The 20189-nt window shown below is 36.5% G+C and overlaps 1 protein-coding gene across 7 annotated transcripts in view; it reads right to left on the bottom strand.

Annotated features, from left to right (window-relative positions):
* Window positions 1-20189, bottom strand: part of diaph2 (diaphanous-related formin 2) — a 288518-nt gene that overhangs the window by 265747 nt on the left and 2582 nt on the right. For 5 of the 7 annotated variants that reach the window (XM_046849151.1, XM_046849150.1, XM_046849156.1 and 2 more), the window contains exons 3-5: window positions 12851-12883; window positions 9288-9464; window positions 2307-2411 (exon numbers count right to left, since the gene is read on the bottom strand). In XM_046849151.1, coding sequence (XP_046705107.1) covers window positions 2307-2411; window positions 9288-9464; window positions 12851-12883 — 315 coding nt within the window. Of the gene's footprint in view, window positions 1-2306; window positions 2412-9287; window positions 9465-9618; window positions 9752-12850; window positions 12884-20189 lie in introns of those variants that run through there. The other 2 variants (XM_046849155.1, XM_046849154.1) reach the window with 2 other exon arrangements.

Raw genomic sequence — 20189 nt, 5'->3', positions numbered from 1 at the left:
TATAAGCTAACTCTCTAATTTTACCTGTCATAGTACCTAACCTCCACTCTCCTACACTTCTCCTTTCCCTGCTTTCTCTGTAGAAGTCTTGCTCCTCTCCTTCTCCTATATATATTTAGATACGCTTTGAACCGGGCAGCTTAAACAATGAAGCGGCTAATTTATGGGTTTTCCCGGGTTTTTCCCAGTTTCACAAGCTTCAAGCCAAAAAAACTGTAGACCAATGAAATTGCCGAACGGTTCAGGTGAACCAATGAAATTATTTATATCAAATCGGGTGCACTGCCACTGAATCAAACCGCACCATATCATAAATATGGATGATGTTCCTCTGACGTTTGACCTGCCTCTCACTCGCACTGTCAACAGGAAATGCGAATCATTCGTCACGCTGAAAACAACCATGTGTTCTGAGCTGCATGGCATCGGGAGAAAAGCTTTACCGATGGTGATTTTTAAATGCACGACGATGGCAAAAGATAAACTCTCGAGAGAAATTGTTGTGAAAGGAAGGAGGAAGACAGTGAACAATGACTTTCTTGGTAGGCTACTGTTTAGATGCAAGCCGTGTAACAGTAACAGTCTTTTATTAAATCCTCTGTAAAGTTTATTAGTTTCAATGTAGAAAATGTGTGCGGCTTATAGACAGATGCAGCATATTTATGTTTAAAATAAAAATCTTTGTAAAATTCAGTGGGTGCGGCTTATATTTGGGTGTGCTTTATAGTCCGGAAATTACGGTATATATACAGTGGAACCCGGTTATGTCGCCGGCCTAGGGGAAGCCAAAAAGCGTCGAGGTAACCGATGATCGAGACAAACGAAAACCAATATGGCGGCAATATATTAACGTGCTAGAAATTTTTTTCAAGCACGTTAATGTGCGTTATTAAATGAGAATGTGCATGCACGTGGTTTTGGAGTTTTTTTTACACAACAGCGTTGCCGCAATTTGTTTGATTGGTCATGCGGATCGAGATAACCTGTAATGCGGATAAGGAGGCGGAAGCCGAAGTAAACGGAAACAAAGTTTATTGAGAATACTCAGGAGATAATCCCCCAGTACTTGTAGCGAAGCAGTAATATCCAGTGGTGCGCTCCGGGAGCACGGTCCACGAAGTTCTGTGAAAGCAGAGACAGTTCGTGTAGAGAATCCACGGATCCGCGCTGGAAGACAGCGTGAACATGGAAAACAGCAGGATCAGGGTAATCCGGGGTGCCGTTGAGAAAATGCGGCGTCCAAGAAGAAGGGTAAGTGGCGGGATACGTATATGCGATTACACAGACCGCCATGAACCAACACATATGATCATGCACAAACATGATGTGCACACACAAACATGCACAAACATGATGTGTGGAGGTGAGGGGCTTAAATAGGAGATGGGATGAGTGAGTGAATGAGAGTCAGGTGTGTATGATCAGCATGACTGCGACGAGCTCAGTGCTCAGAGAAGAAGCAGGGTGCTTCGGGGAATGCTGCCGCCGAAGGGGGCGTGGCAGGGGGATTCCTGACTTAACCGACAGTAAGTGGCAAATTTGCCCCCCCTTGTGCTCGAGATATTAGGGTTCGGGGACTTAAAAAAATCTACATAACCGATTAAAAAAGACAAAGCGAGAATTTGGCGGTTCCACTTCAAAAACGTCGACCTAATAGGGTTGGCGAGTTAACCGAGGTCGAGATAAGTGGGTTCGACTGTATGTATATATATATATATATATATATATATATATATATATATATATATATATGTGTGTGTGTGTGTGTGTGTGTGTGTGTGTGTGTGTGTGTGTGTGTGTGTATGAATACCACATGACATAACACTGTCATTGTTTAGTTGACAAAAATATAGCCAAAAGGGAGGAGGCATTTGTGAAAAACTAAGTGCACCTTATTCAATAGCTTGCAGAACCACCTTTACCAGCAATAACAAAGTAATCTTGTTCTGTGTGGCTTAACAACATTGCTTCAGTTCATTGAGTTTAACCCTAACCCTAACCCATTTTAGCCTTATTTTTTTCCAAAGATAAATAATGAATTGGTGTGATATGTTGTGTTGCTCTTCATCTGAGGTTGTATTTACCTTATTTTAAGACCTGAGTCCCAATACATAAAATTACAGAAATCACAATGTCTGTATTTTTTCACACCGTACAGACATATGGTTTTAGCAGAAGAGGAAGTAAGAAAATCAAGAATCAGGTATTTTTTCAAATCAATTCAATAAAGAAAAATTTTGCCACTCAATTTTGCTCTCCAAAGAGTCTAGTTTTTATCACAGATGACAAAAATATAACACACTTACAGATTTAGCTGTGGCAGAGATGTACTGGACAACCATCTCTCGTTTAGTGCTAAGGTCCTTTTCACGCAAGGGGGCTTTTCGGTCTTCGTTCAGGTTCATATCCTCCTGCACATACATTTACACACAGACAAAAACACATAAAATGAAGTGAGGACATTACTTAAATGCTACAAAAATTAAAATAAGCAAAGAAAGCCACTGGCTTGCTCATTAGGGATAAACCTATAAAGAACAGACTTATACAAACTTAACTTTCCATTCCATCTTTATAACCACTTTTTCTTCTGTAAAGCTTCTTTGAAACAATGTCCTTTGTTAAAAGTACTATTCAAATAAAACTTAAAATTAATTGAATTGAAAATTCCCATGACAATTTATACCAAGAAACAATCTTTTTCAACAGTAAAAGACCTGGGAGTTATTTTAGACAGAAACTTATCTTTTAAAAATCATATCAACCAAGTTACAAAAACAGCCTTCTTTCACCTTAGAAATATTTCTAAGGTAAGAAATATGTTGTCTATATCCGATGCAGAGAAGCTCGTCCATGCGTTTATGACCTCCAGAATAGACTACTGTAATGCATTACTAGGTGGATGTCCTGCGTCATCAACAAACAAGCTTCAGTTAGTTCAGAATGCGGCAGCAAGAGTTCTTACTAGGTCAAGAAAATATGATAACCCCAATCTTATCGTCCCTACATTGGCTTCCGGTTAAGTTTCGAATAGACTACAAACTACTGCTACTCACTTATAAAGCCCTAAATGGTTTGGCTCCTATGTATCTCTCCAGTCTTTTAACACGCTACAATCCGTCACGCTCCCTGAGATCTCAAAACTCTGGGCTTCTAGTAGAATAGAATATGCACAAACATGATGTGTGGAGGTGAGGGGCTTAAATAGGAGATGGGATGAGTGAGTGAATGAGAGTCAGGTGTGTATGATCAGCATGACTATTCTTGTTCCTAGAATAGCATTTAGCTCCTAAACTCTGAAATAGTCTTCCTGACAGTGTTCGGGGTTCAGACACATTCTCCCAGTTTAAGTGCAGATTAAAAACATATCTTTTTAGCAAAGCCTACACATGTCATAACCTTGTGCTCCAGAACATCTGATCACATGCACATTATCAACTTGTGCTGTTAATATCATGAACAGCAGCTACGCTAATTCCTCTCCACTGCTTCTCTTTCTCTCCCCATCCCGAGGCATCCTGAGGTTTGGCCAGCTCCAGTCACGTCCCACCTCATGAAGATTATGGACTTTAAAGAAGTAGATGCCAAACTCGCAAACATCCTGAACCATCTAGAGACGTACCAGTGCCAATTGGATCCCACTGCATGTGTGGAGTTTGACATTGGACCTCCTGGAGTGTTTAAAGGCTCTGGCATGGAGAAGTTGTTGCTGGATCTGTGATGATCACAAATGTTGAGCTCAGTAGCTCATACTTTTATACCAAAGACTGTAGAAAGAACATTTACTTATAATCTTATACTCCAGTACTTATGTTAGTTCTCACTCTCCAGTGTTCTGTATTGTTGAAAGATATGATCAAACTCTTGATGTCACCCAAATGAGGATGGGTTCCCCTTTTGAGTCTGGTTCCTCTCAAGGTTTCTTCCTCATAACATCTAAGGGAGTTTTCCATTCACCTTGACTGTTGATTTCTGTAAAGCTGCTTTGAGACAGTGTCTGTTGTGAAAAACGCTATACAAATAAACTTGACTTGACTTGACTTGTTAAGTGCATCTCATTCAGTCAGTGCTGTAAAGAAACTATGAATAATCTTTAAGGTCAATTATGAACATTAACCAACAAAGATTTTTCTTTATTTAATATTTTAACAGAAACTTCTTTGTAAAATAACAGTTAACACTTCTGTTATTTGTTCCTGATAAGAATGTTTGGAACCATTCAATATTTTACTAAATAACGACATTTCAATGTTGCTCTCATTCAATACACAAACAAATAATAAACATTTTTGTATGGTGACGAACTGATAAATGTCTGTAATGTTGTATTGCAGTTAGGGAGCTGTTATTTAAATGAGCAATGGTATAATAGCTAAGACTTTTGTAGTAGTAGTATTAGTTGACATGGCACAAATATATATATATATATATATATATATATATATATATATATATATATATATATATATATATATATATATACACACACACACACACACACACACACACACACACACACACACACCCCCCGGCCACTTTATTAGGTACACCTGTCCAACTGCTCGTTAACGCAAATTTCTAATCAGTCAATCACATGGCAGCAACTCAATGCATTTAGGCATGTAGACATGGTCAAGACAATCTGTTGCAGTTCAAACCGAGCGTCAGAATGGGGAAGAAAGGTGATTTAAGTGACTCTGAACGTGGCATGGTTGTTGGTGCCAGACGGGCTGTACTGAGTATTTCAGAAACTGCTGATCTACTGGGATTTTCACGCACAACCATCTCTAGGGTTTACAGAGAATGGTCCGAAAAAGAGAAAATATCCAGTGAGCGGTAGTTCTGTGGGCGCAAATGCCTTGTTGATGCCAGAGGTCAGAGGAGAATGGCCAGACTGGTTCGAGCTGATAGAAAGGCAACAGTAACTCAAATAACCACTCGTTACAACCAAGGTATGCAGAAGAGCAGCTCTGAACGCACAACACATCAAACCTTGAGGCAAATGGGCAGCCTGGTCTGATGAGTCTCGATTTCAACTGCGACATTCGGATGGTAGGGTCAGAATTTGGCGTCAACAACATGAAAGCATGGATCCATCCTGCCTTGTATCAACGGTTCAGGCTGGTGGTGGTGGTGTAATGGTGTGGGGGATATTTTCTTGGCATACTTTGGGCCCATTAGTACCAATTGAGCATCGTGTCAATGCCACAGCCTACTTGTGTATTGTTGCTGACCATGTCCATCCCTTTATGACCACAGTGTACCCATCTTCTGATGGCTACTTCCAGCAGGATAACGCACCATGTCATAAAGCGCGAATCATCTCAGACTGGTTTCTTGAACATTACAATGAGTTCACTGTACTCAAATGGCCTCCACAGTCACCAGATATCAATCCAATAGAGCACCTTTGGGATGTGGTGGAACGGGAGATTCGCATCATGGATGTGCAGCCGAAAAATCTGCAGCAACTGGCATTTTTAGCATTGGGTGATGCTATCATGTCAATATGGACCAAAATCTCTGAGGAATGTTTCCAGTAGCTTGTTGAATCCATGCCACGAAGGATTAAGGCAGTTCTGAAGGCAAAAAGCGGTCCAACCCAGTACTAGTAAGGTGTAACTAATAAAGTGGATGGTGAGAGTGTGTGTGTGTGTGTGTGTGTGTAATATATACACACACACAGTATATAGTGTGTGTGTATATATATATATATATATATATATATATATATATATATATATATATATATATATATATATATATATATAGTAACAAATTAATAGACATGTAACACTAAATATTTGGGGCAACAGTGTGAAATATAATATTTAGTGTTACATGTCTATTAATTTGTTACTATATATATATATATATATATATATATATATATATATATATATATATATAGTAACAAATTAATAGACATGTAACACTAAATATTTATAATTTATTTATATTTTTTTTTAGCTCTCACTGTTTTCCATCATATCAGCAGGAAATCTATTTCATCATAGTTATTTGCACACCGGTATGGCCAAAAGTATACAGACATTTCACTATACAACATGGAAGCCTTCATCACCTTAGAAATATTGCTAAAATTCAGGACTACTTTTCGCTCCTGATCATCATCACTGTACCCCGCAACATCGTATATCTGCTATAAATGGACATTCGGTACAACCTAGATGAGGATGGGTTCCCTCTTGAGTCTGGTTCCTCTCAAGGTTTCTTCCTTATGCCATCTCGGTGAGTTTTTCCTTGCCACAGTTGCCACCGGCTCGCTCATCAGGGACAAACTTACTTATAAAGAACATATTCACTTTAATCACCACATTTTCTGTGAGAAGCAGCTTTGAGACAATGTTCATTGTTAAAAGCACTATACAAATAAAAATCAACTGAATTAAATTGAATCATACCGTTACCACAAAGTTCATGGTACACAATCGTGTTAATGGCTGGATGGATATAGATGGAAAAAGTAGATAACTTTATTAGTCCCAAAGATTCATTCTATATATACAGTGACAGAATGGAAAAAACTGCACTGTTGTATAGAGTAAAAAAGTAAGGAAAAGGGAAACATTTATAAAAATTTAATTGCAGTGCATTTGGATATGAATAGTGGACAGTGGGAACATGGGAAAAAACACTGTTGCCCCAAATCTTGAATTGCTGTTTGACCAGTATGTCAGGAAGAGAATGCTGTTTATTTTCTGTACGTTTTTGGACTTACAGTCCAGTTTGTAGCGATAAACTCCAAGGAATTATTAGGCAACTAACCAATCTTTACCCATGACGGTAAAAGGGCTCTTCCACCAGTAGCATGAAAAAAAGTGGTTATAAAGATGGAATGGAAAGTTTTGTTTAGTTTAGTAGTTTCCACCATCTCGTTGCCCTCACTCAGGAGCAAATGGTTTTTCCTCCACCAATGCACAAATCTGTTTACCTTATTCCCTTCCTATTTTTCGCTGATGTACCCAAACACACAATCTGGCTTTAATTTAAAGTCTTTGATGAACAGAGTGATAAGAGAAGGGAAGAGCATGGTTCCCTGTGGTGCTCCAGGGTTATTCAGCAGGCGCTCGGACAGGCAGTTTCCAAGTGACACAAACCGATTTTTGTTCGATAAGTCAGTGACACAGAACATATTACTTCCTGCATTCTTTACATTTTCTTTAAACAGAAGATAAAGAATGATGTAAAATGTAATTCAGAAATCAAAGTGATTCTCATAGTGGTGGTGTTGTAATCCTGACTGGCATAGACATATAAGGGAAAAGTTTTCTCGTTTACTGAGAAACAGATAAGAGCTAGAGAGCAACAAACTGTCAAAATTGAAATGTTTATATAGGCAGTCATACATCTTTGATGATTAACCAACTGAATATTGCATTATTGAATGATAGAAGTGTACTTATTTCTCTCAACTGTTCTGTTTACCTTTTTTGGAAAAAAAAATGGTAAATATTAAAATAGGTTTTTTTAGGGATGCACCGAAATGAAAATTCTTGGCCGAAACCGAAAACCGAAAAAGAGGCAAGCAAGGCCGAAAACCGAAAACCGAAAGAAATTATGCCAATTATTACCATTGCATTTATGGCTATGACTGTGTACTAACCTTACTAAAATCAAGGCATTTCAATTGCATAAATTAATATTAAAGTTTCAAAGAATAAATCAATTACAAATTATGAAAATATTTATTTATAACACATTGCAACAATGCACAGGATAAAATAAATTGAAATTCAAACTTAAATGTTAAATGTTTAATTTAAATGCACTCGTGTACATTAAATAATAATGTACAGGCCCTCTGGCCTGCTGAAAGGTTGTAAAATTAAATATGTTCTTTCATAAAAACAAAGTGCATTCAGAACAATTGCAACTGCTTGAAGATACAACAATACAACAATATCACTGGGAAACTTCCTGCCTTTTCAAAAACTTCTACCACAGACGGAGTGCGCATGCTCGGAGGGGTTTTGCTTTTCTGTGCCGCGTTCCTCTCATATTCAGCATAGCGATTGGGATCTTTGGATTTAAGGTGATAAATTAAACCCGACGTGGAGAAAGGTTTTGCAGACTGCAAATCGCTATCCGTGGGTCTTTCTCAGATATACTGAAATACGTCCACACCGCAGACATGTTGCTTCATACAAGCACGTGCAGGCAGCGGTTTCTGTTTGCGTCATCACAACAAACTGGTTCGGCCGCGTTGTTTCGGTGATCAAAGTCTTTCAGCCGAAAACTGAAAATGCACTTTTGGGCCATTTTCAGCCGAAAATTTCCGGTGGCCAAATATTCAGTGCATCCCTAGTTTTTTTTCCCTTCTAAGATTAATTGTTTGTTTATAATTGATAAATAAAATTTACTTAAGTCGTTTATAGATATATCAAACGATCAATACAACAATAGAGAGATGACAACAACTTCAGCTCAGAGACATTTTTTGGCATGACCTGCACATTCTTCCAAAGCTCTCACACTTGTTACTGGTCTTAATTAATGTTGCAATTTCTTGATTGTAAATAATTTTTCAACAAGTTTTGCATTTGCTAAGTTGACAGGGGATAAGCATAAAGCAGGGATTGAAAGAGTCTGACTATACAACTACAGTCACCCTTTCTATTCTGTTAAGTTGCTTTTATAGGTGTGATTTTTGAATACTTTTCAGGCTCCTTCAAATAGGCATTCTGAGGACTATATATTGAAGAATGTTGACACACATCTAGACCAGACCAGAGTTTATCTTTAAACGGAGTTCAAAGAGCTGACTGGCATTAGCAGTCAGATGTGTGTCTTATGAAATTTGACTTATTTGCTTCTGTATTGTAAGCACATTTTACAAAGTGGCTAAAACATCAACATCCAATAAGATACTGTATATGATATGCTTACACCCTAATGTCCCCACTCTGTCTGTCCATTGTTTATATTCCTAGCTTATCTTGTTTCTTTTATGTCTGGTTTTACTAGTTCAACATTGTAGAATCCTATAGCTGTCAACATGTCTCAGGATTTGTTGCAATAAAATTTCATGCAAGCTAATGGCTAACAGCGAGCATATTTTAAATATTAACAGTAAAATATGTGAAGAGTTTCTGTTTTGCCACGTCACGCCAGATCATATAATTTATCAACAGCAAAGGTAAAAGCATTTAAGCAAAAGAGTTCAAGCAGTACAAATGTATTTATATGACAATACTTTATAATGTGTTGAGGTGTAAATATAAACAGTAAAAAAAAAACCAGGTCAGGCTAAAAATGTAACTTACCATCATCTTTTCAAACAAGTCAACAATCTCTTTTTCAGAAAGGTTTAAGGAACGCTCATCAAAAAGCGGCTGTGGTACAGGTAGTTCAGAATGCGTGGAGTTAGGGTCTGTTGGGTGCTGGATAACAGGCTTCTCCTTCTTTATGCCTTGTTTTCGAAAGCTTGTAATCCTGTCACGCTGTGGGAAAAGTTATATCAAACGTTAACAGAAATTGTGCATCAAAAAGATCATGTTTCTCTTAAAGATAATGGATGTATACAAAATACAATGAAAAATGACATGCTACTGAAATCTACACACACCTATACATTTAGTAGGAACACTTGATTACCTGTTTAGTTACTCAATTTGACAATGCAGACAGGTCAGGTCTGTCTGTCACAAACCACCATGGCACAGTCAGTGAAAACACCCATTCTGATGATTCACATGCATATCAACTCGTGGATCAGATAATAGGATTGCTAAGCAGATAAAAATCTGTTCTTAATAAAATGTCTAATAAATTTTTCAATACAATGTCTACTTAATTTGCATTTAGTGTATAATTGCATTAAGTGTATGTTTTTATAAGGAACTTAAAATACAGACATTGGTAGTGTGGGGATCTGAAGATTTTGAAAAATTTTCAACATTGTTACATTGTGCTGTTATTCCGACACATAATTTGAGTCAGATCAACGCTAATATATGCAATATAGAGCGAAAATAAAAAAGAAACTTGTTCTTGTCCAAATCCTTATGGACCTGGCTGTACCTGCATCATTACCATAAAACAAGACAATAGCACATTCATCAACCTTGCCTCGGTTATCACCAGACACTGTTTAATTGGCATAGCAGCAGTACAAATAAAGAGATCAATGCGATTAATGTGCCATAACAACATGGTAGCGCAAAGATTGACTATTAGAGTTAGAAAATAAGGATTAGGAGGAAACTATATGTATTAAGATGTCTTCCAGTAGTTTAGTCTCAGTTAATAAGAAAAAATAAATAAAATACATGCACCGTTAGCTTGTCATTTGCAACATGGTTTTGAAGATGATCATGGAAATATGGTTAAAATTATAATTAAATAAACGAGTAAACAAAAAAAATTATAAAATAAAATTCACAGCACACACTTATGCAAAAATGAAACTAAAACTGGGAGAGCAAAGAAAATCTATCTATCTATCAATCTATCCATCTACCCACCCATCCATCCATTCATCCACTGATCCATACATTCAAATATACATTCCCCTAAAAGTATTGGACTGGCAAAGTCAATTCTTTGGCTTTTGTTATACACTAAATACATAATGATTATGACAATACATGTTGGGATTCCATCTTTAATGGTTGTTATTTACATGGAGATGGCTTCATGCAATGGTACCCGAGCGAACTATTATTGTCTATTATAATCCCGCATGCTTACTTTCAAGTCAAGTCAAGTCAAGTCAATACTTCAGACTATCATGGTGCATAGTCTTACTGAACTTTGATGATTGGATGCTGTTACACTCATACTTTGTTGAAAGTGCAGTGCTGCAGCACACAGCTGACCCAATGTCACCAGAGGGAAATAAATGCCGGTTTGTAGACTACTCAATTAAAAAAAAAATCTAACCTTAACCTTATTAAACATGCATTTCACCTCCCATAAAGAAGACTAAAGGGCCTCCTAAATAAACTAATAAAATAATGTAGTAAAAGCATCAGAGATAAATAGTGCAACAAGAAACCTTAGTCAATCACATATTCCAAAAATGTTTAACACTTTGGAAGAAATGCTACGAACCATATTGTTATCTATATATCTATATGTACCGTAATTTCCGGACTATTAAGCGCACCCAAATATAAGCCGCACCCACTGAATTTTACAAAGATTTTTATTTTGAAAATAAATAAGCCGCACCTGTCTATACGTTTAAAAATCACCATTGGTGGAAGCTTTTTTCCCGATGCCGTGCAGCTCAGAACACAGGTGAAGTGCGTTTTTTCATGCCCGGTTGTTTTTAGTGTGACGAATGATTCGCATTTTCTGTTGACAGTGCGAGTGAGAGGCAGGTCAAATGTCAGAGGAACATCATCTATATTTATGATGTGGTGCGGCCCGATTCAGTGGGAGCGCGATTTAAAATTAAGAGTTTCATTGGTTCACCTGAACCCGTTCGCCAATTTCACTGGTCTAATGTTATGGGGCTTGAAGATTGTTATGGGGCTTGAAGATTGTCAAACCGGGAAAAACCCGAGAAAAATCAATAAATTAGCCGCTTCATTGTTTAAGCCGCGGGGTTCAAAGCGTGGAAAAGTAGCAGCTTATAGTCTGGAAAATACGGTAAATATGAGGAAACGGGCAATTAAATTCTGATGTCTAATATTTATATTTTGACCAAACCAAATCTCTTTATCATGTACAGTAATAAACAAAAAACAGTTGCCCTTGCCATTCCAATACTATTGGAGGAGACTTCATACATGAATACATACATACATGAATACATACATACATACATACATTCATTGACAATCAAAAATGTAGACACATCTTCCTCTTCTTAATTTTTATTATTTTCAACATTGTACATCAATAATGAAGGCATCCAAATAAAAGAACATGTATGGAATTAAGTAATAAACCAAAAATTGTTAAACAACCCATAATGTTTTATATTTTAGATTGTCGAAAGTAGCTACGTTTATCTTTAATAACAGCTTGACAAATGCATGCCAAATTTAAATGCATCTCCAAATGCAGTTGCCAAAACAATCGAATGCTAAGAAATAGGATATACTTGTATGCAATTTCAGCAATAAATTAATTTTCTAAAAAGAAATACAACTGTCTTGTTTATTTTAAAAGATCTGTCTTATTTTCTCGTATTTAGTATTGCTCTTTAATCAAGAAAAAGTACTTTTTACTCGTATAATAGCATAATCATTAGAATTATAATATAATTACTAAAATAATCGATAGCCGCAGCCCTAATTTAGTGGAGACTGTAGGAATCAAGCCTTCACAGTTAATTTGCAGCAAAAAAAAATTACTTGAGAAAAAACAACTGGCAGAAGAGGCTTGCTTGGGCCATTAAGAGCAAAGGAATGTATATCTGATCAGTGGAAAACTGTTGCTTCGTCTGAGGAGTCCAAATTAGACATTGTGGTTAGAACTATAAATTTCAGATTTCACTGTCAACAGAATTAATGTGAAAACAATGAAAATAAAGAAAAAACAATGATTAAGGTGTGTCCAAACTTTTGATTGGCAGTGTTGGCTACAAATACATACATACATACATACATACATTTATATATACAAACATACATACACACATAAAAAATGACTATTTAAAAAAGCTTTATTGCAGAAAGCTTTATTAATTCATATTGTTGATATCATATTGCCTACCAATAACTTTGATTAAGTGACGAAGGGTTAATCAGATAATAAATTGGTCTATGTGCTTTGCTCTCTCAAAATTCCCAGTTTCATATCTGCATGATAGGAAGATGAAAATCAAATAAAATTAAAGTAAACAAAATTACAAAATCAAAAGGTGAAACCTTACCATGTCATCAGCCAATGTTTTAATATGTATGTTCTGTCGAAGGGAAGGGACAACACAGAAATGAGACCAAAGTATTCACGATCACTTCAATGTGCCAAAAGGGAGTGATCCATTTGACAGACACTTATGTTAAACTTCTGTTTTGTGCTGAACATATCTAAATTTGTTAAGAAAAATAAAATACTACTTTTGTAAATTATATCTTTAAACAATAACTATACATTTCTAAATTCTACATACACTATGAAAGTGAACTGATCCTTGCTGTTTTATAGTTTCCAGCTTATTCAAATTATTAAAAGTCTTGCATGACAGGGGCACACCCAGACATACATCCGGACATGGCATATATGCAAATTGTATATTCTATTGGTGGCAAAGTAGTGTCATAGATATTATTTCTGTCAATAAGCCAGGATATCCAGTTCCAATCATGAGCTATGTTTTGTGGATATATTTTGCATCCAAACTTTTTTACAGGTAATCCAGGTTAGTACTTTCAAAGATAATCTCCCAAAACCATACTAAAAATCTGAAATTGTCCTCTGGTGTATGGTATAAGCAGACGATGGGCATTCTAATCCTGAGTTCTACATAGTGTTAGTGTTTTTATAAGATTTTTTTATTTTTTTATCACTCAATTTAAATTGTACACTCTTGCAATACAGTTTTGAATCTTTACTTCACTGTGTCCTTCTGATCAAGTTTATGTTAAAATATTTAATGAAACATAAAACTGACAGCTTGTTTTCCAAATAAGATTAGTACAAAATCTATATAATAAAATTAAAAAAAATAATAATAATTTGTGGCATCATTATGGTGTGAGTACTTCCATGTGTTGTATCTCTAAATACTTTTTATTTTACCATAAACAAGACAAATATAGAACATTAACAGCAATTATAAACTTATCTCACTATCTCATCAGACATTTATTTATATCAGCTACTATAACCCAGCTTTGTTGAGAATCATCCAGATCAGTCTTCAACACTGGATCAATAATCATCATAATTAGATCTGGGCACCCCAAGGATCCAAGAAGCATACCATTTTTTGTCACAGTACAAAAATCTCGCCTCAATAAAGGATCAATTCTCAAACCTGTCCTCAACAAAGTTCATTATATTTTTATTCTGTAATTGGTGTGTGGCAGTGGGTATGTGGCCTAGCAGCAGTGTGTGAATGGTGGCAAAGCTGAAGGAATCGAGCAATAAGGATTGCACACCTGTAGGTTATTTAAGTAATCAATGTGCTCTGTTAAAGTCAACAAGAATGACGATAAAGGCAAGAGTGTGTGTGCATGTGTGTATATGGTTTAGACTTTAAAAAGAGAAAGTAAACATGAACGTGTCATTGTGTAACAACAAAGATGGATATAAATCCAATGGTATGTTTTTGTGTTAGGTTAATGGTATACAGTATGTTAACATATCATCCAAAATGTAAACAGTAATCTAAGCTTTAAATGAATACAGACTGCAATATAACACCAATTTAGACACTGTATCCACAACTAAAAATCCATATTACTAGCAAAGCACTGGCTGTGAGCAAAATCTAAACTTTCATTTATAGTATATTATAGTATATATTTATTTATAATATAGTTGCTAAACCTCCCTTAATCACAGCTCCTCATCAGTTCTTGCCTGGAAATTACAAAATAGTGGTCTGCCCTCTGGGCTGTATCTGTATTAATGCTCACTTCCTTCCCGTGTTTAAAATTGTTTCACAACAGCCAGCGCAAAGACCTTAAATGTGCCTGGCCCTGAAACAGGATGCATGAGCTCACGACTAAGGAAGTGAGAAAGAATGTCGAAATTACATCAGCACACTCATTTCACCAACACAGAAATGGACAAAGCTGAAAACCCTTATTAAATCTTTGTTTAAATGAAGGCATGTAAAGCACTGACTTTGGAAACTATTTCCAGCGATGTTAAATAAACGGCTCTTGACAGGAAACTAATATCTCAATAAATACATAATTATCTTCAATTACAAAGTTTTTAAAACTGTTTTACATTAGGATTAGATTATGTACAGCATCTGCCATACATGTCCCTGTATCTGAGCTTTTACTGCAGGAACCAAAACAAACGATTCCCCAAAATAGGGAAGATTACTCTTTGCAATCCTTGAAAAATTATGGTGCCAGTATATAGCTGAGGTAAAACTTTTTTACACCTCTTATATTCTTTATTTCATAATTCTATATACATTTTATGTGTTTAATAAATTAGTTATATTTTTGCTATCATAAGAGATTATTTAAAAAAAAAATAATAGAGAAGGAGGCACTGTCTTTAGGAGACACTTTAATTAACCATGCCAATATTTTGTTAAAATTTGTTGAGAATGCCTTTTAATAACAAATTTTATAAATTCTTGGAGCTGCCTTTCACACGTTTTTTGACCGTTCATTGTCTTGATGTTTTGATTTAGCATTTATAAAATATAATCATTCCTCATAATTCAATTTATTTTCTGAAGTGCACAAGTTCCTTCTCCAACACATTATCTAACAGGTGGATGCCACACCAATGCGCCACAATAAACAATGATTTTCAGATTAAAAAGATCACTTATTTTACTCATACACAAACAAAATTATTGGTACCCCTAGAAATGAAATAAAGCTAATTGGAGTATAGTGATGTTTCACACTGTTTTTGTTACATTTTAATTAAAGATATATTGATAAGTCACAATTATTCTGAGACAATGTCCTTTGCTTTTTGAGAGGCTGGGCATTCACAGACAAAATATTGTAAGCTTTTAAAGAAAAGAGTATGACACCTACTCTGAACCATGAAGGAGGCTAAATTATGATTTGTGGCTGCATTGCCTTGTCTGGCATAGGAAGCCATAAATATGTGAAGGACACAGTAATCTCTAAACTACTTCCAAGCCATTTTAGAACAAATACTGCCCAAAAGAAATATATCTCAGTCACAGATCATGGGTCCTCCACCAGGGGATAATGATAGAGCTAACAACTTTGAACTATTCTGAAGTTAGCCTTCTATGAGCCCAATATGAAATCTATAACATGCAGTTGAAACACGCTGTCTCAAAAGGCACCCTTCTAACATGAAATAGCTGAAGAAATGTACTCATTATGATGAAAGATGCGGAAGTCTTACTGAGAGCTGCAGAAATCATGTTTGCAGTGATTGCCTCTAAAGGTAATCAATAAACTTTTATTACACATGAAATCAATACCAATGAATGGCAATAATGTTTTTGTCCATTCCAAATTATTTTAGAGAATCTGTAGAGATTCCTTTTCATAGAGGGGTACCAACAAATTTGTCCATGTCTATATAACAATGGGGGTCTTTCTCCTAGTGTCCTTGCTGTTGATTATCAGTAGCCAATGTCTGTCAGCCAATGTTTGTCAGTTGAAAAATTTGATCCAAAGTTTGATCCATGGGTTAGACTGCATTCAATCCTTGATTTAGTGTGTGGTCTTTAGACATTTATATTTGCAGTTTCTTAGTTAAAAAAAAAAAAATCATACTTGAGAAGGGCCACAACTTGGCTGAGTTGCTTGGAGTTGTCCCTATAGGACAAAAAGGCATCTCGAAAGGTACACTCAAATACAGCAACCAGTGTACTACAAATTAAGAAAAAGTTGCTGCTAAAGGTTATTGCATCAATCACTAAACATTCTAAATAACTTTAGACCTGAATGCTTTGTCTGAATACAAGTAAAAAGTATAACATTTTATGAAAGTATAACAATGCATTTAATAATACACTACTGAAGTTATTGAATAGTTGCATTTCTGCTCCAACATACCAAGATTTCTACATTTTTTATATAACTAAAAGAACTATCAACAAATGAAAAATAAATCACAGAGGAAATACATGTAATTATGCCAAAGGTTCAATAATCAGAACTCATTTCCAAAACAATGTCAGCCAATGATATCTGAAATTAAAGTATCTCACAAAAGTGAGTGCACTCCTCACATTTCAACAACTATTTTAGTTTCTTCTAAAAGCGACTTAAACTATAGAAATTAAACTTGAATAGTCAATGTGCAACTAGTACAGCAGTATAGATTTACTGTCCTCTGAAAATAACTCAACATACAGCCATTATTGTCATAGCTGACAACAAAAGTGAGTGCACCTAAGAGATAACAGCTGTATGTTGTTTTACCATGCAAAGACACATGTTCTATTCATCATGTTCATGATTTTGTCTGCTTGACAGGACCATACAAGTCTGTGTATCTTGTATTAGAGCTCCAAAAATGTGGTGCTCTGAGTACAACTGGATGTTCAACACGGCCAACAAGACTCTCCAAAGATTTGATCATTAGAATTGTTGCTCTCCACAAAGGTGGCCCGGGCTATAAGAAGATCGGTAAGACCATGACACTGAGTTACAGTACAATGGCCAGGGTCATACAGAGGAATTCCAAGGTGGGTCCCTCTCAATACAGGCCTCATAGATGTATAAGTGCTGCCAAAATAAACAGACACATAAGTGCTGCCAGCATTGCTTTAGAGGTTGTAGAAGCAGGAGGTCCGCTTGTCATTGCTCAGACTATACGCCTCACACTGCAACAAGCCGGTTTGTATGGCCATTGTCGCAGAAGGAAGCCTCTTCTGAGGCTGACTCACAAGAAAGCCTGCAAACAGTTTGTTGAAGAAAACCTGTCCAAGAGCTTGAATTACTGGAACCATGTCATGTGGTCTGAGACTAAGATAAACTTGTTTGTGTGGCGACACCCTGGTGAGAAGTACTAAGAAAATTGTGTTTTGCCTGAAGTCAAGCACGGTGGCAGTAGCATCATGGTCTGGGGCTGTATGAGTGCTGCTTGTACTGGGGAGTTGCGGTTCATTGAGGGAAACATGGATTCAAACATGAACTGTGACATTCTGAAGCAGAACCCTTCCTTCAGAAACTGGGCCGAACGGCAGTTTTCCAACATAACAACTCCAAACACACTGTCAAGATGACATCTGCCTTGCTGAAAAAGCTGAAAGTGATTGAGAAGTATGTCTCCAGACCTAAACCCTATTGAGTACCTGTAGGGCATCCTCAATCGGAAGGTGAAGAAGCGCCATGTGTCTAACATCAACAGCTCCGTGATGTCATTATAGCGAAGTTGAAGAGGATGGTGGTCTAGTGGTTAGGATGCGGCGCTCTCACCGCTGCGGCCCAGGTTCGATCCCCGGTCAGGTAACCAACCCCAGCCACTCTTAGTGCCGGTCCCAGATAAACGGGGTGCCCGGATAAATGGGGAGGGTTGCGTTAGGAAGGGCATCCAGTGTAAAAACATGAGGATGATCAGCTGTGGCGACCCCTAATGGGAGAAGCCGAAAGAAAGTTTTTTTTTTTAAGAGGATCCCAGCAACAACCTGTGTAGCTCTGGTGAATTCCATGCCCCTTAGGATTGAGGCAGTGCTAGATAATAATGGTGCTCACACAAAATTTTGACACTTTGGACACGCTGTTTGACATGTTAGCTTAGGTTGTACTGTACTCACTTTTGTTGCCAGTAATTTTAACAATAATAGTTGTATGTTGAGTTATTTTCAGAGGACAGTAAATCTGTTCTGCTATTCAAGCTACAGATTGACTACTCTAAACTCTACAATATATCCAAGTTTCATTTCTAAAGTATTGTCTCTTGAGAAGATATACTAAAATTGTTGCTGAAATATGAGGGGTGTACTCAAGTTTTGTAAGATACTGTACATGATAATATTGCAGTTTTTTTTTTTAAAGAAAAACATTTTCATGTGAGCATAAGCAATACGTAAAAAGAAGCTCCTGAGTGTAAGGATGATTTTATTGGTGGATACATATTACATATTCTTGCCTGCCAGTGCTTTCATTGTATTCAAAGTAGATATTTTGCTGTTGTAATTTACAATGCTCAAGCTTCAATAATGTGCTAATCTTTTCGGCAAAGATTTTTATCACATACATGCTAAATAAAAGTTGCATACCCAGTCTGATTTCTGCTATCTGCACTATACTTTGCTATATACTTTTCGGCCTACATGTTTGGTTAACCATCAGAATTTAAGGAGGATTGTATATTGGGAAGAAGAAAAACACCATAATGTTATGCTTATGGTATTTTGTTGGGTAAATTATTTGTCAAGAAAGGCCAAACCACTGACAGAAAAATAAAATGAGTTATTAATGTTTTAAAGGTCCTCGCATTTTATTTTATTTTTTTTTATTTCTTCTTTTACAGCAGCCATTCTCCTGGAAAAACTATTGAAAAAGTATTGGTCCATTTTTTAAAGTGCAAGGACAAAAGGGGGTTAACAGCTCACACAGATATTGAGGGGCCAAATTATTCAAGGCCTTATAAGTGAGCATGAGAATTTTAAAATCAATGCGAAAACTAACAGGAAGCCAGTGCAATTTTTCCAGGATAGGTGTAATGTGTTCCCTTGCACTGGTCCTAGTCACAATTCTAGCAGCTGAATTTTGTACCAACTGTAATTTACTTAGGGTAGCTTTAGGAACTCCAGCCAGCAAAGCATTACAGTAGTCAAGACGTGAAAATACAAAAGTGTTCATCAACTTTTCAGCCACAGAGAAAGTCAGCATGGGACGTAATTTAGCAATGTTTCTAAGATGAAAAAACTACGCTTTGACAGTGCTAAGAACATGATGGTCAAATGTTAATTGGCGTCAAATATCACCCCCAAATTTTTTTTTTTATTTTGGAATTGAAAAGCTAAACTAGTTAAGTTACTAAACTAAAAAGTAATGGGCCCAAAACCGATCCCTGAGGAACACCAGATTGCACCACACCAACCTTAGACTTGCAATCACCCATCACAACAAACTGCTTACAGTCAGAAAGGTAGGACTTAAACCACTCCAATGCAGATTCAGAAACCCCATAGACAGTCTCTAAGCGGTTGATCAAAATTGCGTGATCTATAGTGTCAAAAGCGGCACTAAGATCAAGAAGAATCAATATAGATAGACGGCCGGATTCAGAAGCCATTAAGAAGTCATTAGTGACCTTTACTAACGCCGTTTCAGTGCTGTGGATTTTACGGAAACCAGACTGAAGTGGCTCAAAAAGATCATTAGTAAAGAGATGCGAAAGTAGTTGAGAAACCACTGTTTGTTCTTAAATTTTGGCGAAGAAATGGAAGATTAGAGATGGGACGAAAATTGTTCGGATTATCAAAGTTCATCAAAGTTCATCATAACACTGCCATCCTTTCCTATGAACATACCTCACACACAGTGACACTACGCTAACTCTAGTGTCTTTTTTATACCCTGGCATTGTTATGTATGTTGTAAAGTTTAATGGGGAAAAAAAATCCTACA

This window comes from Silurus meridionalis, chromosome 5, assembly GCF_014805685.1.
Source record: "Silurus meridionalis isolate SWU-2019-XX chromosome 5, ASM1480568v1, whole genome shotgun sequence".
Lineage (NCBI taxonomy): Eukaryota > Metazoa > Chordata > Actinopteri > Siluriformes > Siluridae > Silurus > Silurus meridionalis.
Note: the sequence above shows the minus strand (reverse complement) of the source record. Positions and strands in the feature narration are given on the sequence as shown.